Source organism: Dipodomys merriami, unplaced genomic scaffold (genome assembly GCF_024711535.1).
Source record: "Dipodomys merriami isolate MVZ:Mamm:240054 unplaced genomic scaffold, mDipMer1.0.p SCAF_31, whole genome shotgun sequence".
Lineage (NCBI taxonomy): Eukaryota > Metazoa > Chordata > Mammalia > Rodentia > Heteromyidae > Dipodomys > Dipodomys merriami.
Genome location: NW_027204604.1, coordinates 11,664,851 through 11,680,888, shown reverse-complemented (window position 1 = coordinate 11,680,888; position 16,038 = coordinate 11,664,851). Strand labels below are relative to the sequence as shown.

General features: G+C 53.7%; 1 protein-coding gene across 3 annotated transcripts; it reads right to left on the bottom strand.

Moving 5' to 3' along the window:
- Nucleotides 1-1,591: 1,591 nt before the first annotated feature.
- Ren (renin) lies at nucleotides 1,592-14,504 on the bottom strand. Of its 3 annotated transcripts, none has more exons than XM_070041460.1 (9): nucleotides 14,458-14,504; nucleotides 8,176-8,323; nucleotides 7,550-7,673; nucleotides 6,606-6,724; nucleotides 5,811-6,007; nucleotides 3,662-3,781; nucleotides 3,217-3,361; nucleotides 2,903-3,001; nucleotides 1,592-1,914 (listed from the first exon to the last, which is right to left on the bottom strand). In XM_070041460.1, the coding sequence occupies exons 2-9, from the start codon at nucleotides 8,305-8,307 to the stop codon at nucleotides 1,753-1,755; spliced, it is 1,098 nt and encodes a 365-aa protein (XP_069897561.1). In that variant the 5' UTR covers nucleotides 8,308-8,323; nucleotides 14,458-14,504; the 3' UTR covers nucleotides 1,592-1,752. The 3 variants fall into 3 exon arrangements, with proteins under 3 accessions (XP_069897561.1, XP_069897559.1, XP_069897560.1); XM_070041458.1 differs by lacking the exon at nucleotides 14,458-14,504 and adding an exon at nucleotides 10,082-10,195; XM_070041459.1 differs by lacking the exon at nucleotides 14,458-14,504 and adding an exon at nucleotides 10,082-10,195 and having other exon boundaries at nucleotides 7,607-7,673.
- Nucleotides 14,505-16,038: the final 1,534 nt, after the last annotated feature.

The window sequence follows — 16,038 nt, the reverse complement described above, 5'->3', positions numbered from 1 at the left end:
CCATGGATGGGCATCCCCATGGACCCCCTTACTCATATTGGTCCTCTGTCACTTCCTGAGCAGCCCCCCCCCCCCCGCCAGCCCTCTGCATATACAGGAAGGTCTAGGCCACTCACTGTCCTGTCTCAGGGACCTCACACTGTCCCTCAACACACGCTGAGAAGTAACTACAGAAGGGGCCCTCTCTGTGTCCCCAAGTTGTCCTTTTGGCCCACTCAACCACAAAGCCCTATGCGCATTGCTATCTGGCAGAACTTCCGCAGCGCTGGCAATTTTTGTGCTGTCTGGTATAGTGGCCACTAGCCAGCCACGAGTGGCTAGACAACATTTGAAACATAGCTAGAGTGCCATTTTCCTTCATTTCAAGTGGAAATAGCTCGAGGTGGCCGCTGTGTGGGGTGCAACTTAGCAGAGGCTGGGAGAGGGGCTGCGTCCCTGAGGCCACTCAGCCCCAGCATCTCCCAGGCTGGAGAGGACTCTGCCTCCAGCTCCTTCTCCCTTTTGCAATAAGGAAATAAAGCCACACAGGACAAAGGAACTCAGAGACTCAGCGAGAGCCTGGGACCCAGAAGCCGAGGCTGTGGCTCTCAGCTGTACACCGGGACACGGCAGACAGCTTGTGCTACAGGATAGAGAAGTCCTGTCCTCCTCCCCACCCCAGTGCAAGGAGGCTGCAATCCTAGAGGCACCGAGGGCCGCTCAGTGGGACCTGTAGCCATGGTGAGAGGACAGTGTTGGTGGCTTCAGGTGGTTGCAGATTTCCCATTTCCCAAGCTATACCTACCCTACACACAGCCTGGGGATACCAAGAATGGGAGAAGAGAGGATAGCAGTGTAGGTGTGCATGTGTGGCCCCAGGTGTCTGGTGACACCATCATGTGATCAGGTGCGAAAAGCTCTAGGACCTGAGTCAGACAAACTGGGTTCTAGGTTTGCTTTACCATTCTTAGGACCCTTCCCGACTTGCTTCTTCACCAGGTGGTCTTGGGCAAATACCTCCCATCATCCAAGCCTGTTTTCCCATGTGTAAAGTGGATCTCTGATAGTCTACATTTTTAGGTGGTGGTGTTGATTTTGTACCGGTATTAGGACTTAAATTAAGGGCCTGGGCATTGTCCCTTAACTATTTTTGTGCAAGGCTGGTATTCTACCAGTTGAGCAATAACCCTACTTCTGGCTTTTTGCTAGTTAATTGGAGATAAGAGTGTCATGGACTTGGTTGCCCAGGTTGACTTTGAACTGAGAACCTCAGATCTCAGCCTCCTGAGTAGCTAGGATTACAGGCAGGAGCCACCGGCAGGGGAGACAGGGCTGGCTAGCTCAGTAACCCAGAGCCTGGATTCAGAGCTGGCTCTGTGAGCATCTTTCTGAGCCAAGGCTTACTATCATAGCATTAGCTTTGGCCCTTGCGGGCATGGGGTTAGGGGCACAGACTGGCTCTCTGCAAAGCTCCCAACCAAAGTTGCATAAACCCTGCTTGCAGGAACCTGTGCATGGGGGTGAATGTGCACACACACGTCACTCAGCCTGCCCCTTCCCTCTGTCTCAAGCCCCAGTCAACCCAAATGCAGCCAATTATGAACATGGAGTCTTTATTCTGTGTATTCTCAAAGCAGGAAAGGGCTGGTGCTGGGGGGCGGGGCTAAGCGGTGTCCTCACATGAGGGCGGAGCCTAGGCAGAGGGGCCTCCTAGAAAATGTAGCAGCTTCCTGCTTGTACAGAAGACAAGGTCACCCAGACAGTTGAAGGGCCTCAGCGGGCCAAAGCAAAGCCAATGCGATTGTTATGCCGATCAAACTCAGTGTAGAACTTGCGGATAAAGCTGGCACCCAAGACCCAGAGAGGCCCAGTGGGTGGAGGGATGTCCAGGCCGTGGAGGGCCAATGTGCACAGGTCATTGTTTCTGTAGGCGTCCTGGCGGTAAACAAGAGGGTTGCTCCGTGACTCGGCCCAGGACCACCTTTCTGTCATCTTCCCTGGCCCCCACAGCTGTCTTTAGCAGTGTATTGTTTTCTCTTCTGTCCCCCTGGGCCTCAGATCAGTCTTCACTATTTTAGCGAAGCCAAATTGCATCCCACCCCAGATGCAGCCATACTGGGCAGTTTCAGCCTTGGGGCTACTTTCAAGAGCTGACAGTTTAGAGCCAGGCATGGTAATTCTCAGCTGAGAGATCTGAGGATCAATCACAATTCAAAACAAGCCTGGGCCCGAAAAGTCTGTAAGACTCTTATCTCTAACTGGCCAGCAAAAAGCTGGAAATGTTGCTGCAGCTCAAGTGGTAGAGCACCAGACGTGCAAAAGATAATCTCAGGGACAGCACTCAGACTCTGAGTTCAAGCCTCAGGATCCTCTCTCTCTCTCTCTCTCTCTCTCTCTCTCTCTCTCTCTCTCTCTCTCTCTCTCTCTCTCACACACACACACACACACACACACACACACACACACACACACAACTAAGGCAAAAAGGAGCTGGGGTGTTACTCAAGTAGTAAAGCTAGTGCTTTACTACTAGCAAGTACAAGTCCCTGAGTTCAAACTCTAGTGCCTCCAAAAAAAGAGCTGCTGTACTAGCTCAGCTTCTGATCTAAGACAAGTTATTTCACTTCTCTGAGTACATGAAGCATGAAGAGGATAGGAATGTATAAAAACATCGATTTCCAGGAGTGTTTGGTGAGAAAACAGAGGCAGAGAGACTGCACAGTGATCCATACATTTGGCTCCTCATCGGAACCCTGGGGAGTTTCGGAAGCTCTGATTTCTGAGCATCACGTCTAGAGGCTCTGACTTAACAGATGGTGGGGGAGGGTGGCCAGGGTCCTGGGATTGTTAAAAACTCTCCAGGTGGCATGAGCAGGTAAATTTGAAGAGAACCCAACTCCCCCCCCCCCCCATCCCTATGTACCTGTAGTATGTAGTCCCCGCTGGTGAGTGTGTAGGCTCTGCCCCCCAGATGGAAGGAGATGTCGGGGAGTGTGGGCACCTCATTGCAGTTCACAACATACTGGGGGGAGAAGATAAAGGGGGCCCCTTTCAGTATGGGAGGTTCTCAGCAGACAAGGAGCCCTGTCTCTGGCCTGGCCCCTTTTCTGGAGAGGGCTGGGGGGTATGAGAGGGGAGGCAGAGGCTTGAAATGGTGTGATTTTAGGGATCATCGTGGGTGGTGTCCCCTCCCCCCTCCCCGCCCCCATGCAGTGTCCTGTTCCCTTAGCATCTTACTTCATCTGCGCTCTGCTCCTTGGCCCCCAGTGCCTCCATGATCAGCCTCAGCGAGCTGGTGGGACCCGAGATATAGGAGGCTCCTGTGTCCACCACTGCTACGCAGCCCTCCTCACACAGCAAGGTGGTCGATCCCACGGACACCCTGGGGAGGCCACAGTCAGACAGACAGACAGAAGCACCCCAGGCTGAGAGGTGGTGACAGGAAGCCATGCAGGTGGTGCAGGGATGCTTTGGAGGAGGCAGTGAACAAGAGAGGATGGTGTTGTCCCCTCCCCCTCAGCATGTGGCCCCGCCTCCCCACAACCTCCCATTCCCCCATCCAGGACAGAGCAGGCTGAGGGAGATCAAGGCTGTGCCCTAGGAGTGGCCGCATTTAGAGAGAGGCCTGGCCCTAGAGATGGCAGCAGCGGTGTGGAGGGCTGGTGGGTTGGGGATGCCTGACCCCTTCATTGTGATCTGCCAGGAGCCCGGCTTGCTGATGCTCACGTAGTGGAAATTCCCTTGGTAGTGCTGGGGGTCACTGCCCCCCAGCACCAGCTCTCCTCCTGGCAGGCGGGAGTCCCTAAAAGAGAGGGCGGGCAGAGAGGCTCACTTCAGGGAAGCCTCTCAGGCCCCGTTGCTGGGCGGGATAAGGATAAAGTACTTGCTCTTCACCCTTTGGGCAGTGGAGTCACTAAGAAAGGGGGTCCTTGCCTACAGACACCCACAGCTCTCCAGTGGACAAGCGGGGCCGGGCCTGAGGCTCCTTCCCCCTGCCTTCCTCTCCTCCCTGTAGGGACAGTGATTCCCACAGCCCAGGGGCTGCCCAGGGCTGGTTTCTTTTCTTTTTCTTTTTTTTTTTGGGTCGGTCGTGGGGCCTGAACTCTGGGCCTGGGCGCTGTCCCTCAGCTCTTCAGCTCAGAGCGCTCTACCACTTGAGCCACAGCGCCACTTCCGGCTTTTTTCTTTTTGCTTATGTGGTGCTGAGGAATCGAACCCAGGGCCTCAGGCATGCAAGGCAAGTGCTCTACCACTGAGCCACCTTCCCAGCCCAGGGCTGGTTTCTAGTTTGTCCATGGATGTGTGCAGGGGCATGTGTACACAAACAGGTGTGCCTGGTAGATTTGCCCATGCTCTTTCCTACAAGTGCCAATAACTTGCATTTTTGCACATGCTGCATGCTGTAGCACAAGTCCCCTCTGTGTGTGTATATATATGTATATAATATATAACATATTATATGTAACATATTACATAATATAACTTATAATAATATAATATATAGTATATAGATATTATGTACACACATATTTATATATAAGATATATATATATCAAATATATATGTGTATATATATATACATATATATCATATATATATATATATATCCTGATATATATTTATATCAGGATCTTTCTGGATAACTCCTTCTTTCCAGTCCAAGGTGAAGGACAGGGCCTTCTCTCAAAGCATGGCTTGACTCCAGTACCCCTTATTTATCTTCTCTTCAAATTTTCCATCTCAACTTCCCATCAACTTCTTCCTCCACCCACGAGCCTTGCCCCAGCATCCTCTAGGGTTTACAAGCCCCTCCCTTCCCCTGCTTCTCTTCCATCTCCCCTCCTACACACCACCCCCGGCCCTCACCTCCCCTTCCTGGTTGGATTTCCCAGGGCAGCCTACATTTGTGACCTCCACTTCCTACTCCCAGCTCCACGCTTAACTGCTTGCCTCCGGCCTTGCCTCTACTTCCTCTAAAGGCTCTTTCCAGAGCCTCCCTCCCCCAATCTAATCGGTGGCCTTTCCTTAATGCTTTTTTTTTTCTTCTGCCACCAGCCAGAGAGCTTCTCACTTCTGAGATTGCTCTCGACTCTTTCTTCCACTCCCATGACCACTGGCCTTGTGTTCTTAACCCTTCCAACCTCATTTCCGGCCTAGACCTCCTTTCTAAGCCAGCAGCTGGGATTGGATCACAGCCCCGCTCAGGAGCTGACCCCAGCTTCCCCAGGGCTGGCTGGATTGTACAGAAGCCCAGCCTAGATCTGAAAAGCACCTGTTGTTTCCAGCACTGGCCGTGGGAATGCTTGGCATACCCATCCTCAGTTAAACTGCGCTCTTGGAGGATCTCTGTACCCCCCACCCCCTGCCCACCATAGTGTGTCCTACACTGCTCTGATTGAATCAACAAGCAAGCAAATAAGCACAGGAGCCAATGAAGGTATGAAGGTGGTTACTTCCGTGTGGGAGGAGCCATGGTCCTCCCCACTTCCCCCTGTCTCTGCCCCCCCTCCCCCCAATCTCCTTCTCACAACTGCATTCTCCTCTGGTTCCAGACAAGCTCCTCCACCATGATGGAGCTAGACCTTTACCGTGCAGCATGGAAATCATTACCTCCACGGGGACTGCTGGCCTTGGGAAAGCAGTGCAGTGCAGGAACCACATGCTTGGCCTCATTTCATTTCAGTTAATTTAGATCAATAGCAGTTTCCATCTTGGCTAGTGAGGCCAGAGCTGTTGACTGATTATCACTTAATCTAGTACACTAAAACCCCAGCCCAGACTCTCCTTTCATTCTCCCTCCCCGAGCCCCAGCCCTGGAGTCACAGGCTCACCTGCTGTAGTAGACAGAGAAGACATCCTCCTTTAGGATCCTCTGGGAGAGGATGTGGTCAAAGACGGGGGTGATGCCACCCACGGCCTGGGCAGGAAAGCCCATGCCCAGGATCCCGTCGAACTTGGCCAGCATGAAGGGTATCAGGGGCAGCTCTGTGACCTCTCCAAACACCTGTGTCACCGTGATCCCGCCCACCTGCGGGGAGAAGAGCCCAAGAGGCTGAGCCCACTGCCTGCTGGGGCCTGCAGCTGGGCTTCCACACCAGGAACAAATCTGCCTCTGGGTATAGCAATTTGGGGTGAGATAATTCTACCACCACCATCACCACCTCCCCTCATCCTCAGCATGGGGTCCAGAGAAAACTGGGGTTGACTAGTGCTGCAGGGTGAGCTGAGAAGGTGTCCTGCCAGGTAGTGACCATGCTGGACACTCTGCATCCCCTCCCCCCCCCAGCTGGCTGCCCACTTCATCACAGGCCAAGGACTTCTCTCGCACAGCCAGACCAGCCCTTCCCATGGCCTCCTGCTTACTCTGGCAAGAGAAATTCCACAGTGGGAAGGGCCAAGAAAACCAGCCCTGCCATCAACCCCCGACTCTTAACTTCAAACTGTACCTGACCCTAAAAGACTGAGCCCAGCCACAATCTTGTGACCCTGGCTGAGAGTCCTGTGTGGGCCGGTGGCCTCAGGCAGACAAATCTGTGTGCAGGTGAGAAGCAAAAGCTGCCATCCATCACACAGTGATTGGACCCAGTAACCCAGGGTCCAGATGCCCAGGGGGCAACCCCACTTACGGTCACAATGTCCTGGCTCAGGAAGCCTTTGACCTCCCCTGAGCCGTAGTGGATGGTGAATTCCGTCCCATTCTCCATGTAGCTGGAGGATTCCGCGGAGTCATAACGGCTGTGGGTCTCTGGTAGAAGGACATAGGCTCAGGTCTCGACAAGTTGTGGGCATGGCTGGTGGGGCTGAGGTTCAGGTGCAAGGGTGCAGGGGGGGCGTGGAGAGTGGCACTGAGAGCAGGGCCTGGACTGTGTTTCTTGGGCACCCCTTCTGCCCTCCCACGTTTGAGATACTTGTCTCCAATGAAGCACTTAAACATAGTAAAGCTGACAATGCTGGAGAAGATTCTGGGCACCATAGTAAGCGCTTAGTAACAGGTTATTGAGGAAGGCTGAGGATGACAGAGACAAAGGGAGCTGGGCACCCAGGGCTCACGCCTGTAATCCTAGTTACTCAGGAGGCTGAGATCTGAGGATCGTGGTTCAAAGCCAGCCTGGGCAGGAAAGTCCGTAAGACTCTTATCTCTAATCAACCACGAGAAAGAGCTGAAAGTGGCGCTGTGGCTCAAGTGGTAGGACTCTAACCTTGAGCTGAAGAGCTGAGGGACAGCACCCAGGCCCAGAGTTCAGGCCCCACGGCTGATGAAAAAGAGAAAGAGAGAGAGAGAGACATACAGACACAGACAAAGGGCCTGGAAGGGGTTTGAGAATTTGGGCATGGTTTAATCTCAGGAACACTGGGAAATGGCCTTGTAGGTGGTCAGGTGACTCGCTCCTGGAGCTGGCCGGATCAGGAAAGTGGGAGCTACCTTCCCCTTTCCTCCCAGAGTCAGGGGGCACAGAGGCAGACAGGAAGCAGCTCATTCACAGCAGCCGGGGTTTAGCTGGCCTAGGTCAGGACTGCATAAAAGCAGCTGAGTGGGGACATGGGGAGAGGTCGCAGTGCTGGGTCTCACCACAGGCAGTGTAGAGAGGGCTGCACTTGGTAGAGGGCACCCAGAGGTTGGCTGAACCTGTGTCAAAGATGACTTTGAAGGTCTGGGGTGGGGTACCGATGCCGATCTCTCCATAGTACTGGATCTGCAGGGGGAGAGGAAAGAGCACAGGGTGGACAAGGATGGGAGGGGTGGTGGGTGCTGGGTCTTGCCTGGTTCTACCTGTGGTCCCTGGGGCCAACAGCTTCTCTGGGTTCCATTTTCCTGCAGGGCCTGGGTGGTGTTGGCCCTAGCCCCCCAGCATCCCAGGATGTAGCTCAGTGAGGCAGGAAAGCAAAGAAGAACAAGGAAAATGCCAACCTTGAGGCACCACTGGGGCAAGAGGTGCCAGGCTGGGCAAAACCAAGTCATCACCAGAACCCTATCTGAGGTTACATGCAAATGCCTGGCTTGAGAATGGGCCCTGGTTTTCATTGAACTCTGCCTGTGACTAGCTCCTCTGTGCCCAAGGCTTTTCAGGTATAAGGCAGGAGTTTTGTAGAGTACTCTCAGTCAAACAAGAGTGAGCCTGGCAGGAAAAGAAGAATTAGGTCTCACAGAGAAAGGAGACAGGGAGGATGGAGGAAGTGGCCGAGCTGGGCACTCACGTCCAGGTAGTTGGTGAGGACCACAGGGGTGGTATGATTGCCAGAGAGCTTCTTGGTGACCTGGCTCCACTGGGTGCTGAGCCTGGCCATGTCCACTCCCCGCTCCTTCAGGTTGTCCCGGACTGAGGGCATCTTCTTGAGGAAGATCCTAGACCCAGGTGAGAGAAAAACAGAAGTTCCCTGGACCCCTGCTGTAGTGACAGAGCTCAGAGTCCCCTGTGTCCTGTGGGACATCTGCCACTCAACTTAGCCTAGTGCCCAAGGATCTCCTCGGCCCCAGGACTGCTAAGCCTGCTAAGCCTGCTATGGTGTCAAACAGCTTCCTCCCATGGTCTTGTTTTACTTAGATAAAACCCATCCATCACTGGCTGCCCACGACTCACACCTGTATTCCTAGCAACTCAGGAGGCTGGAATCTGAAGATCATGGTTCGAAGCCAGTCTGGGCAGGAAAGCCCATGAGACTCTTATCACCACAAAAGCTCAGGCACAGTGACCAGGCCCTGAGTTCAAGCCCCAGGACAACCCCCCTCCCTCCCCACTATCCACCCATCTCGCCATCCTGTGTTTTGCACCTGCTCTGCCTCACTGCGCTGGACAGAGATGTAAAAACCACTGCATCATTGCTGCCTTTTAATTCATTTTGGCAATACTGGAGTTTGAACTCAGAGCCTTGTACTTGCTAGCAGGCATTCTCTCACTTTAGCCACACCCTCAGTTCTTTCAGCTTCAGTTTGTTTTATGAGGCCTGCATCAGACCGTGGCGCTCCTATTGCTGCCTTTAAGGAGGTAGTGACCATAGAGAAAGATACAATAGGAAACAGACAGTGAAATCTCCTCTGGGGAGATATAGGCCTGGAGCGCCCACTCACTACTGGGTGACAGTGCCACATGGGGCCTGTAGGTGGCAGCAGACTCCCACAGCAGCTTGCAGGGGCTAGCAGGAGCCCTAGGGGCAGGCATAGAGTCAGGGCTGTGGTGGAGGGACTGTCTGAACTGGACTGGGCAGAGACACTAGCATCATCTCCACAGTGCCTATGCGCCTCACCCTCAGGGAAATATGTCTAGGGCCCATGTTTTAGTCTTTCTTGTCCTGGCCCCTTCCATCCCCTTTGGCAGGCAGTTTGAAGAGACTAGGAACTCACGAATATAAGTTAATTCTTGTATGTCCACCACCTAGCACACACACCCACTCAGACCTCTGAAAACCAGCTAGTCTGTATTTTGTTGTTGTTGTTTATGGGGCTTGAACTCGGGGCCTGGCCAATGTCCCTGAGCTCTTTTGCTCAAGGCTAGCCCTCTACCACTTTGAGCCACAACTTCTGGTTTTCTGGTGGTTAATCGGAAATAAGAGTCTCATGGGCCTCTCTTGCCTGGGCTGGCTTTGAACCATGATCCTCAGATAGCCATTTCCTGAATAGTTAGGATTACAGGCATGAGCTACCAGTGTCCGGCAGCTATTCTGTCTTACAGATGCCAAAAAATGAAGGCTCCCGTCAGTGCCTGCAATCCTAGTTTCTCAGGAGGCTGAGATCTGAGGATCATAGTTGCAAGCCAGCCTGGGAGGTCAAATGTATAGGACTCTTGTCCCAGTGGAGCAGCAAAATGCTGAAAGTGGATGTGTGGCTCAAGCGGTAGAGCACCAGCCTTGAGCAAAAAACCTACGGAACAGCACAGAAGTCCTGAGTTCAAGCTCTGGTATCAGCACACACAAACACACACACACACACACACACACACACACACACACACAGCCATTTACTTATTGGCTGTGTGATACTAGGCAAGTCAATTGACTCTGGACAGGTTCAGGCTTCTCTGACTAGCTTGCCCTATGGACTGGCTAACCCCACATATCTGAAAGCTGGGGGTGCGAGGAAGGTGAGGACCCCTCCCCCCTTCGTTACCGTCTGAAGGCAGCGGTGTCTGTGGGGAGGGCAAAGGCGCAGCCGCAGAGCAGCAGCAGGAGTCCCCATCGATGGAATCCGCCCCATCCACCCATGCTGCTGCTTAGTCTCGGTTCTTTGGGGTCCACTGAAGCCTGGTGGCTCCCTGAGCCCTTCTTTTATGCACTGCACACTTGGGGTATTTTTCATGCTTCCTGCCTTGATTTATTGCCCTGGGGCAGGTGGCAGGGCAGGCGGCAATAAATCCCACCGTGGGACCGAGGGGGGTGAAGGGTGAAGGGGAGGGGGCAGTGGGAAGCACCAGTGTGCCCTGCCTGCCCTGCCCTGTGAACCCCAAGTCGGACAGGGGCTGATGAGGAACACCAGTGCTTAGGGATGAGGTCAGAGCTGAGGCCGGCGCCTCGGAACCTGCGTCTCCAGACTCCGGCCCGGATCCCACGCCCTGGCCCTCGGGGCTGCCCTCGGCCGGCTGCTTCCACCCCACGTCCCCGTTTCCCATCCAGAACCTGGTGAAAGGCTGCTCGTTCCTGAGCGGGAGGAGCAGTGCCTGGCCCAGGCTTGTGATGGAGGCCCTGGCCCGCCAGGCCTGAGAAGTTCTGCAGACGGCTCCGGGCGGGGTGTCCAGCGCAGGGCCCTCTGCTGGGCCCGCTCTTCCTGGCGGCCCTGTCTCTCTGCCGCCTTCCATTTTCTCTGCAGCATTACAAGCAGTCCGGTGTAGCCCCACCCCAACACACACCTGACCCCTAAATCCCAGAGTGGGTGCTGTTTATTCACCCTTCTCCTGAATTTTATGAGAAGCAAGTCTGATTCCTCTACTACATCACAGCACTCAGCTGCTCCGACATGAATGCAGAGAACGTGTGTGGCTGCTTCGCTCAGGGCTGGGATGATCAGAGTAAGAGGCCAAGGAGTTTAAGGTTGGGGAAAGAAAGAGGAAGGGAAATGAAGGGAAGGAGAGGGGAGGGGAGGAGAGGGAAGGGAGAAAGAAGAAAGAAAGAAAGAAAGAGAAAGAGAGAGAGAAAGAGAGGGAGGGAGGGGGGAGGAAAGGAAAAATAAAAGGAAGGGAAAAAAAAAGAAATTTGAGACAGGGTCTCACTATGTAGCCAGCCTGGTTTCGAACTTGAAGCCCTCCTGCCTTACCCTCCTGTATACTGGGATTACAGGTATGAGCTACATGTCTGGCACAAAAACATGATTGAAAGTGGATGGAGAATCTAATGAGTGTATAGGAGAGAGGTCAAGACAGGCAGGGCAGGATGACGGAATGGGCAGAGAGCAAAGGTGAGTTGGTGAAAAGAGCCAGTGTGGGGGCAGGTGAGGAGCAGGGGGTGTCTGCTCGCCTGGAGGAGGAAGGGTTTCAAATGAAAACAAATGCAGAGTGGCTTGTGGGGTGGTGGCCAAGGGGAGTGGAGTTGAGGCTGCTGGAAGGGGGCGCCCAGGGAGTTGAGAGGTCAGGTCGGTTCGGGTCACCGTCTACGTGGTAGGTGATGTCATCGGGAGGTTGGCAGAGGGCAGGGGAGGAGAAGGTCCTGATAAATCTCAGGGCGGGACCTGCCAGTCCAATACCCACACGGTGAGCCGGTGGAGAGGCCCAGGCTGGCAGGCGTGTCCCGGTGTCCACGTCAGACCAGACTCCCACAACCCAGGGTGGGGGGCAGCGTGGGGACCTGGATTTCCCCCGTACCACTGTGCAGCCCCCTGGGCTGGGGACCTCTTCCCATGAATCTTGTAGCTTTCCATCTTGAGGCTGCTGCTGGTGGAAAGCCCATCCGTGAATCTCAGGCTCAAGAGTGAATCTTCTTTCCTATCATGGCTGTGACCATATCAGAGCCCCAAACTCCAGAAGAAAGGGAGCAGAGAGCAAGGGGAGAGTGAACGGGAGCAGGGGGGGGGGCGGCGGTCAGCCCAGGGACCCTGTCACAGTAAGTCCTACCAGCCACTTTCTTTTTTTGGCCAATCCCGGGGCTTGAAATCAGGGCCTGGACACTGTCCCTGATCTTCTTTTTGCTCTAAGCTAGCTAGCACTCTACCATTTGAGCCACAGTGTCACTTCTGGCTTTTTCTATTTATGTGGTGCTGAGGAATGGAACCCAGGGCTCATGCATGCTGGGCAAGCGCTCTATCACTAAGTCACATTCCCAGCCCCCTACCGCCACTTTCATTGTGTATTTCTAGTATGCTGCTGAGGGTTCCTTTTTCTGTGTGTGGGTACCGGGAATTGAATTTAGTAGTGCCTTGTGCACTTGGTTGGATTTTTTTCCTAATGACTGGTGCTTTACCATCTGAATCACAGCTCCAGTTGTGGCTTTTTGCTGGTTAATGAGAGATAGAGTCTCACAGACTTTTTACCTCAGTTGGCTTCAAACTATGATCCTCAGGGGCTGTGAAGGTGGCTCAGTGGTACAGTGTTTGCCTTGCATGAACGAGGCCCTGGGTTCCATTCATCAGTACCACATAGGCAGAATAAGCAGAAAGTGGCACTGTGGCTCAAGTGGTAGAGCACTAGCCTTGAACTGAAGAGCTGAGGGACAGCGCCCAGACCCAGAGTTCAGCCCCACAACTGAAAAAACAAAAACAAAAACAAAAAGCTATGATCTTCAGATCTTAGCGCCCAGAGATTGGTGGTGTGACTTAGTTGGTAGAGTGCTAGCCAGTGAGTAAAAATCGTCAGGTACTGAGTTCAAGTCCTGGTCTTGGACCTAAAAAAAATATCCCAGTCTCCTGAGTAATTAGGATTTCAGGTGTAGCCACTAGCATGACTGCCCAGCTACCTGAGGAGCTAGCTTTGCGCTAAGTGAAGAGTGTGGGGTTCATTCCCACAGCTCAGAGGAGGTGCTGAGACTGCGGAGCACATGGGAAAATGACTGCTGATGTCAACACGGCTGGAAGAGCCAGTGGGATTCAGAAAGGAACACCAGCGGCTCACACCTGTGATGCTAGCAACTTAGGAAGCTGAGCTATGAGGATCATGGTTTGAAATAACCCAGGTAGAAAAGTCTGAGAGACCCTTATCTCCAATTAACTATTTAAAAAGCGAAATTGGATGTGTGGCTCAAGTAGTAAAGTACCATCTGTGAGCAAAAAAAGCTGAGCAAGAGCATGAGGAGGCCCTGAGTTCAAGCCCAGTAACCAGCACGCCCACGTGCGTGTACGCACGCACACACACACACAGCTGTTATCAACCCCACAGAAGGAGGCTGAGGGTGGGGTGGGAATGGAGAATTTCTTACAGTTTAGACTCCAACACAGTGTGGCAGGAGTTCTGATATATTTCATGTGGAGGTTAGGATTTTTTTTTTTCCTGTGCTGGTTCTGGGACTTGAACTCAGTGCCTGGGCGCTATCCCTGAACCTTTTTTTCTTAAGGCTAGTGCTCTACTACTTCTGACTTTAGCCAGGATTATAAGTGTGAACCACAGGTGCTGGGCTGAGATTCAAAGCAGTACCTAGATCTTCTCCTGTCCAACTCAGCCTCATTTTACCTCTGTCCTGGCTCCCTCCCAGTGTGTAACACACACACACACACACATGTGCAACTGAGAAGTAAGGAGAGGAGAGTCCCACGGGGACTTGAAGTCCACCTGCAGAGATCAGGGACTCACCCGTGGAATAGTCAGGAAGGCTGGGAGAGGAGCACTGGACACCAGGTATCACTGCCATGATCTAGAGGCAGAAGGAGCCAGGAGCCTGAGATCAAGTCGTAAAGGTTGGCCAAGGGTCCCGGAGAAACTGAACTGGAAGAGAGAAGCCCCAGGGCCACCTGAAACTCCTGGCCTCAGGGAGGCAGAGCAGCGGGCAGAGCTGAGACCTGAGAAGCTGATGGCTGGAGAAACATCTGGCCTTAGCTTCCCAGGTTTGGTGGTGTGAGGGTCTGGGGACCCTGGTCCAGGGCCTTCCAGCTCTGGTGTCTGAAGATTCCCTGGGTCCTCCCTGCCTGCCACCCCTTCGGCTGGAGGGGGGACGGGGAGGCAGTCCAGGCCGGCCCCCTTCCCTCTGAACTCGGGCCTCCCCGCGTCCTGGGCTAAATGACATAAAGGAGAGTGGGTGCGATCCTTGTCGGGTCACCTCCCAGGCCCTCTGCCCAGGGGTCCAGTTTTTCTCACAGAGCTTCTTCAGGAAGCCATTATCTCGGCCCAGGCTACGTCAGCTCAAGTTCAAGGTCAGGGAAGTGGAGTAGGTGGGGGCAGAGGAGAGGGTTTTGTAGTCCCTGCCCTCTGCCCTCAGAGCAGAGCCCTAGTAAGAAGCAGTGAAGCGAAGCATAAATCCAGGGAGCCGCACCGTTCCCCCTCCCCCCCCTGTGAAGAGTGAGGGGGGTGGGGTGTCTCAGGAGACCAGAGATTGCCTGGGGGCTGCTCTAAACAGGGCCCCCAATCCTACCTTTCTCCATGTTAATAGTAAACCCAAGGAGATTCAGGTACCAGGAGGTCTGGGGTAGTCAAGGGTGGAGGGAGGGAAGGCGGGGCAGCACTAAAACCTGTCTGGTGCTGCTTTAAGCCTGGTATGGGTTCATTCCTGGCACCAGTTTTTACCAGGAAACTCTCACTAAGGCCCCTGCCGGAAAAAGGTAATAAAAGGTAGAAACTGAGCGCTGTGTTTAGGAGCCAAGGATCTTTGGGCAGGTCCTGCTGCTGTTCATAAAAAGCAAATGGAACCAGCGCCGGTGGCTCACGCCTTTATAGGCCTAGCTACTCAGGAGGCTGAGATATGAGGATCGTGGTTCAAAGCCAGCTGGGCAGGAAAAGCCCGAGAAATTCTTATCTCTCATTAACCACCCAAGAGATGGAAGTGGAGATGTGGCTCAAGTGGTAGAGTGCCAACCTTGAGTGAAGAAATTCAGGGACAGGGCTGAGAAGGTGGCTCAGTGGTAGAGCTCTTGCCTTGCCTTGCATGCATGAGGCCCTGGGTTCGATTTCCCAGCACCACATACACAAAAAGAAAAAAAGCCAGAAGTGGCACTGTGGCTCAAGTGGTAGAGCGCTAGCCTTGAGCTGAAGAGCTGAGGGACAGCGCCCAGGCCCAGAGTTCAGGCCCCACGACCAGACCCAAAAAATAAAATAAAATAGAAATTCAGGGACAGTGCCCAGGGTCTGAGTTCAAGTTCCAGTACACACACACACACACACACACACACACACACACACACACACACACACACACACACACACACACACACACACACACACACACACACACACACACACACACACACACACAGAAGCAGGAGAAAGGAAAAATGGAAGCCAATTCCTTCCAGCAGTCCTCCCTTCCCACCTCACTTTGCTCCCCAGCCCTGAAGGACCCCAGCTGGCTTCTCTGAGGAATTTGTTAATCAGACAGAGACACTGAGCCCTGCAGAGGCCTTGAAGGGAAAGAAAGACCCGGGGTGGATTTTAATAACCACTTGGGGCTGCCTTGTGTGGTGAGAAGGATGGACTAAAGGAAGGAAGGATTATCAGAGCTCTGGGGTCTGGGGGAGGTGGAGTCAGCGCTGAGGTTGGGTGGAAGGGGAGTACGAGGGGAGAATGGGGACCCTGGAGGATGGCGGGGTGAGCCCGACCTGACACCCCTTGAAAAGGTGAACCAGGGAGCTGGAGGCAGTCCACACAGGTCTGGTTTGCTGCGGGGGCCGGGGGGCAAGGAGGATGGGCAGGGACCTGGGAGTTTGCCAGGAGAATCACAGCAGTCTCCCCAAATGAGACGCACCCCAGGTGTTAGGGTCAGACTCTGTACCCTGAAGCATGAGAGCCAGTAACCTAAGGAACTGCTTTCCCCGACCTGACACTGAGGGTCTGTTTAAACAAAAAAAGCTTCAAGCCCGGGTGCCATGGTTCAAGCCTGTCACTTTAGCTAAGACTTGGGAGGCAGAGATCCGGAGGAACACGGTTCAAGGCCAGCTTGGGCAAAAAGTTTGCAAGATTCCATCTCGGCCCTCCCAGCCTCCAGGTGCCCCTCCCCCAA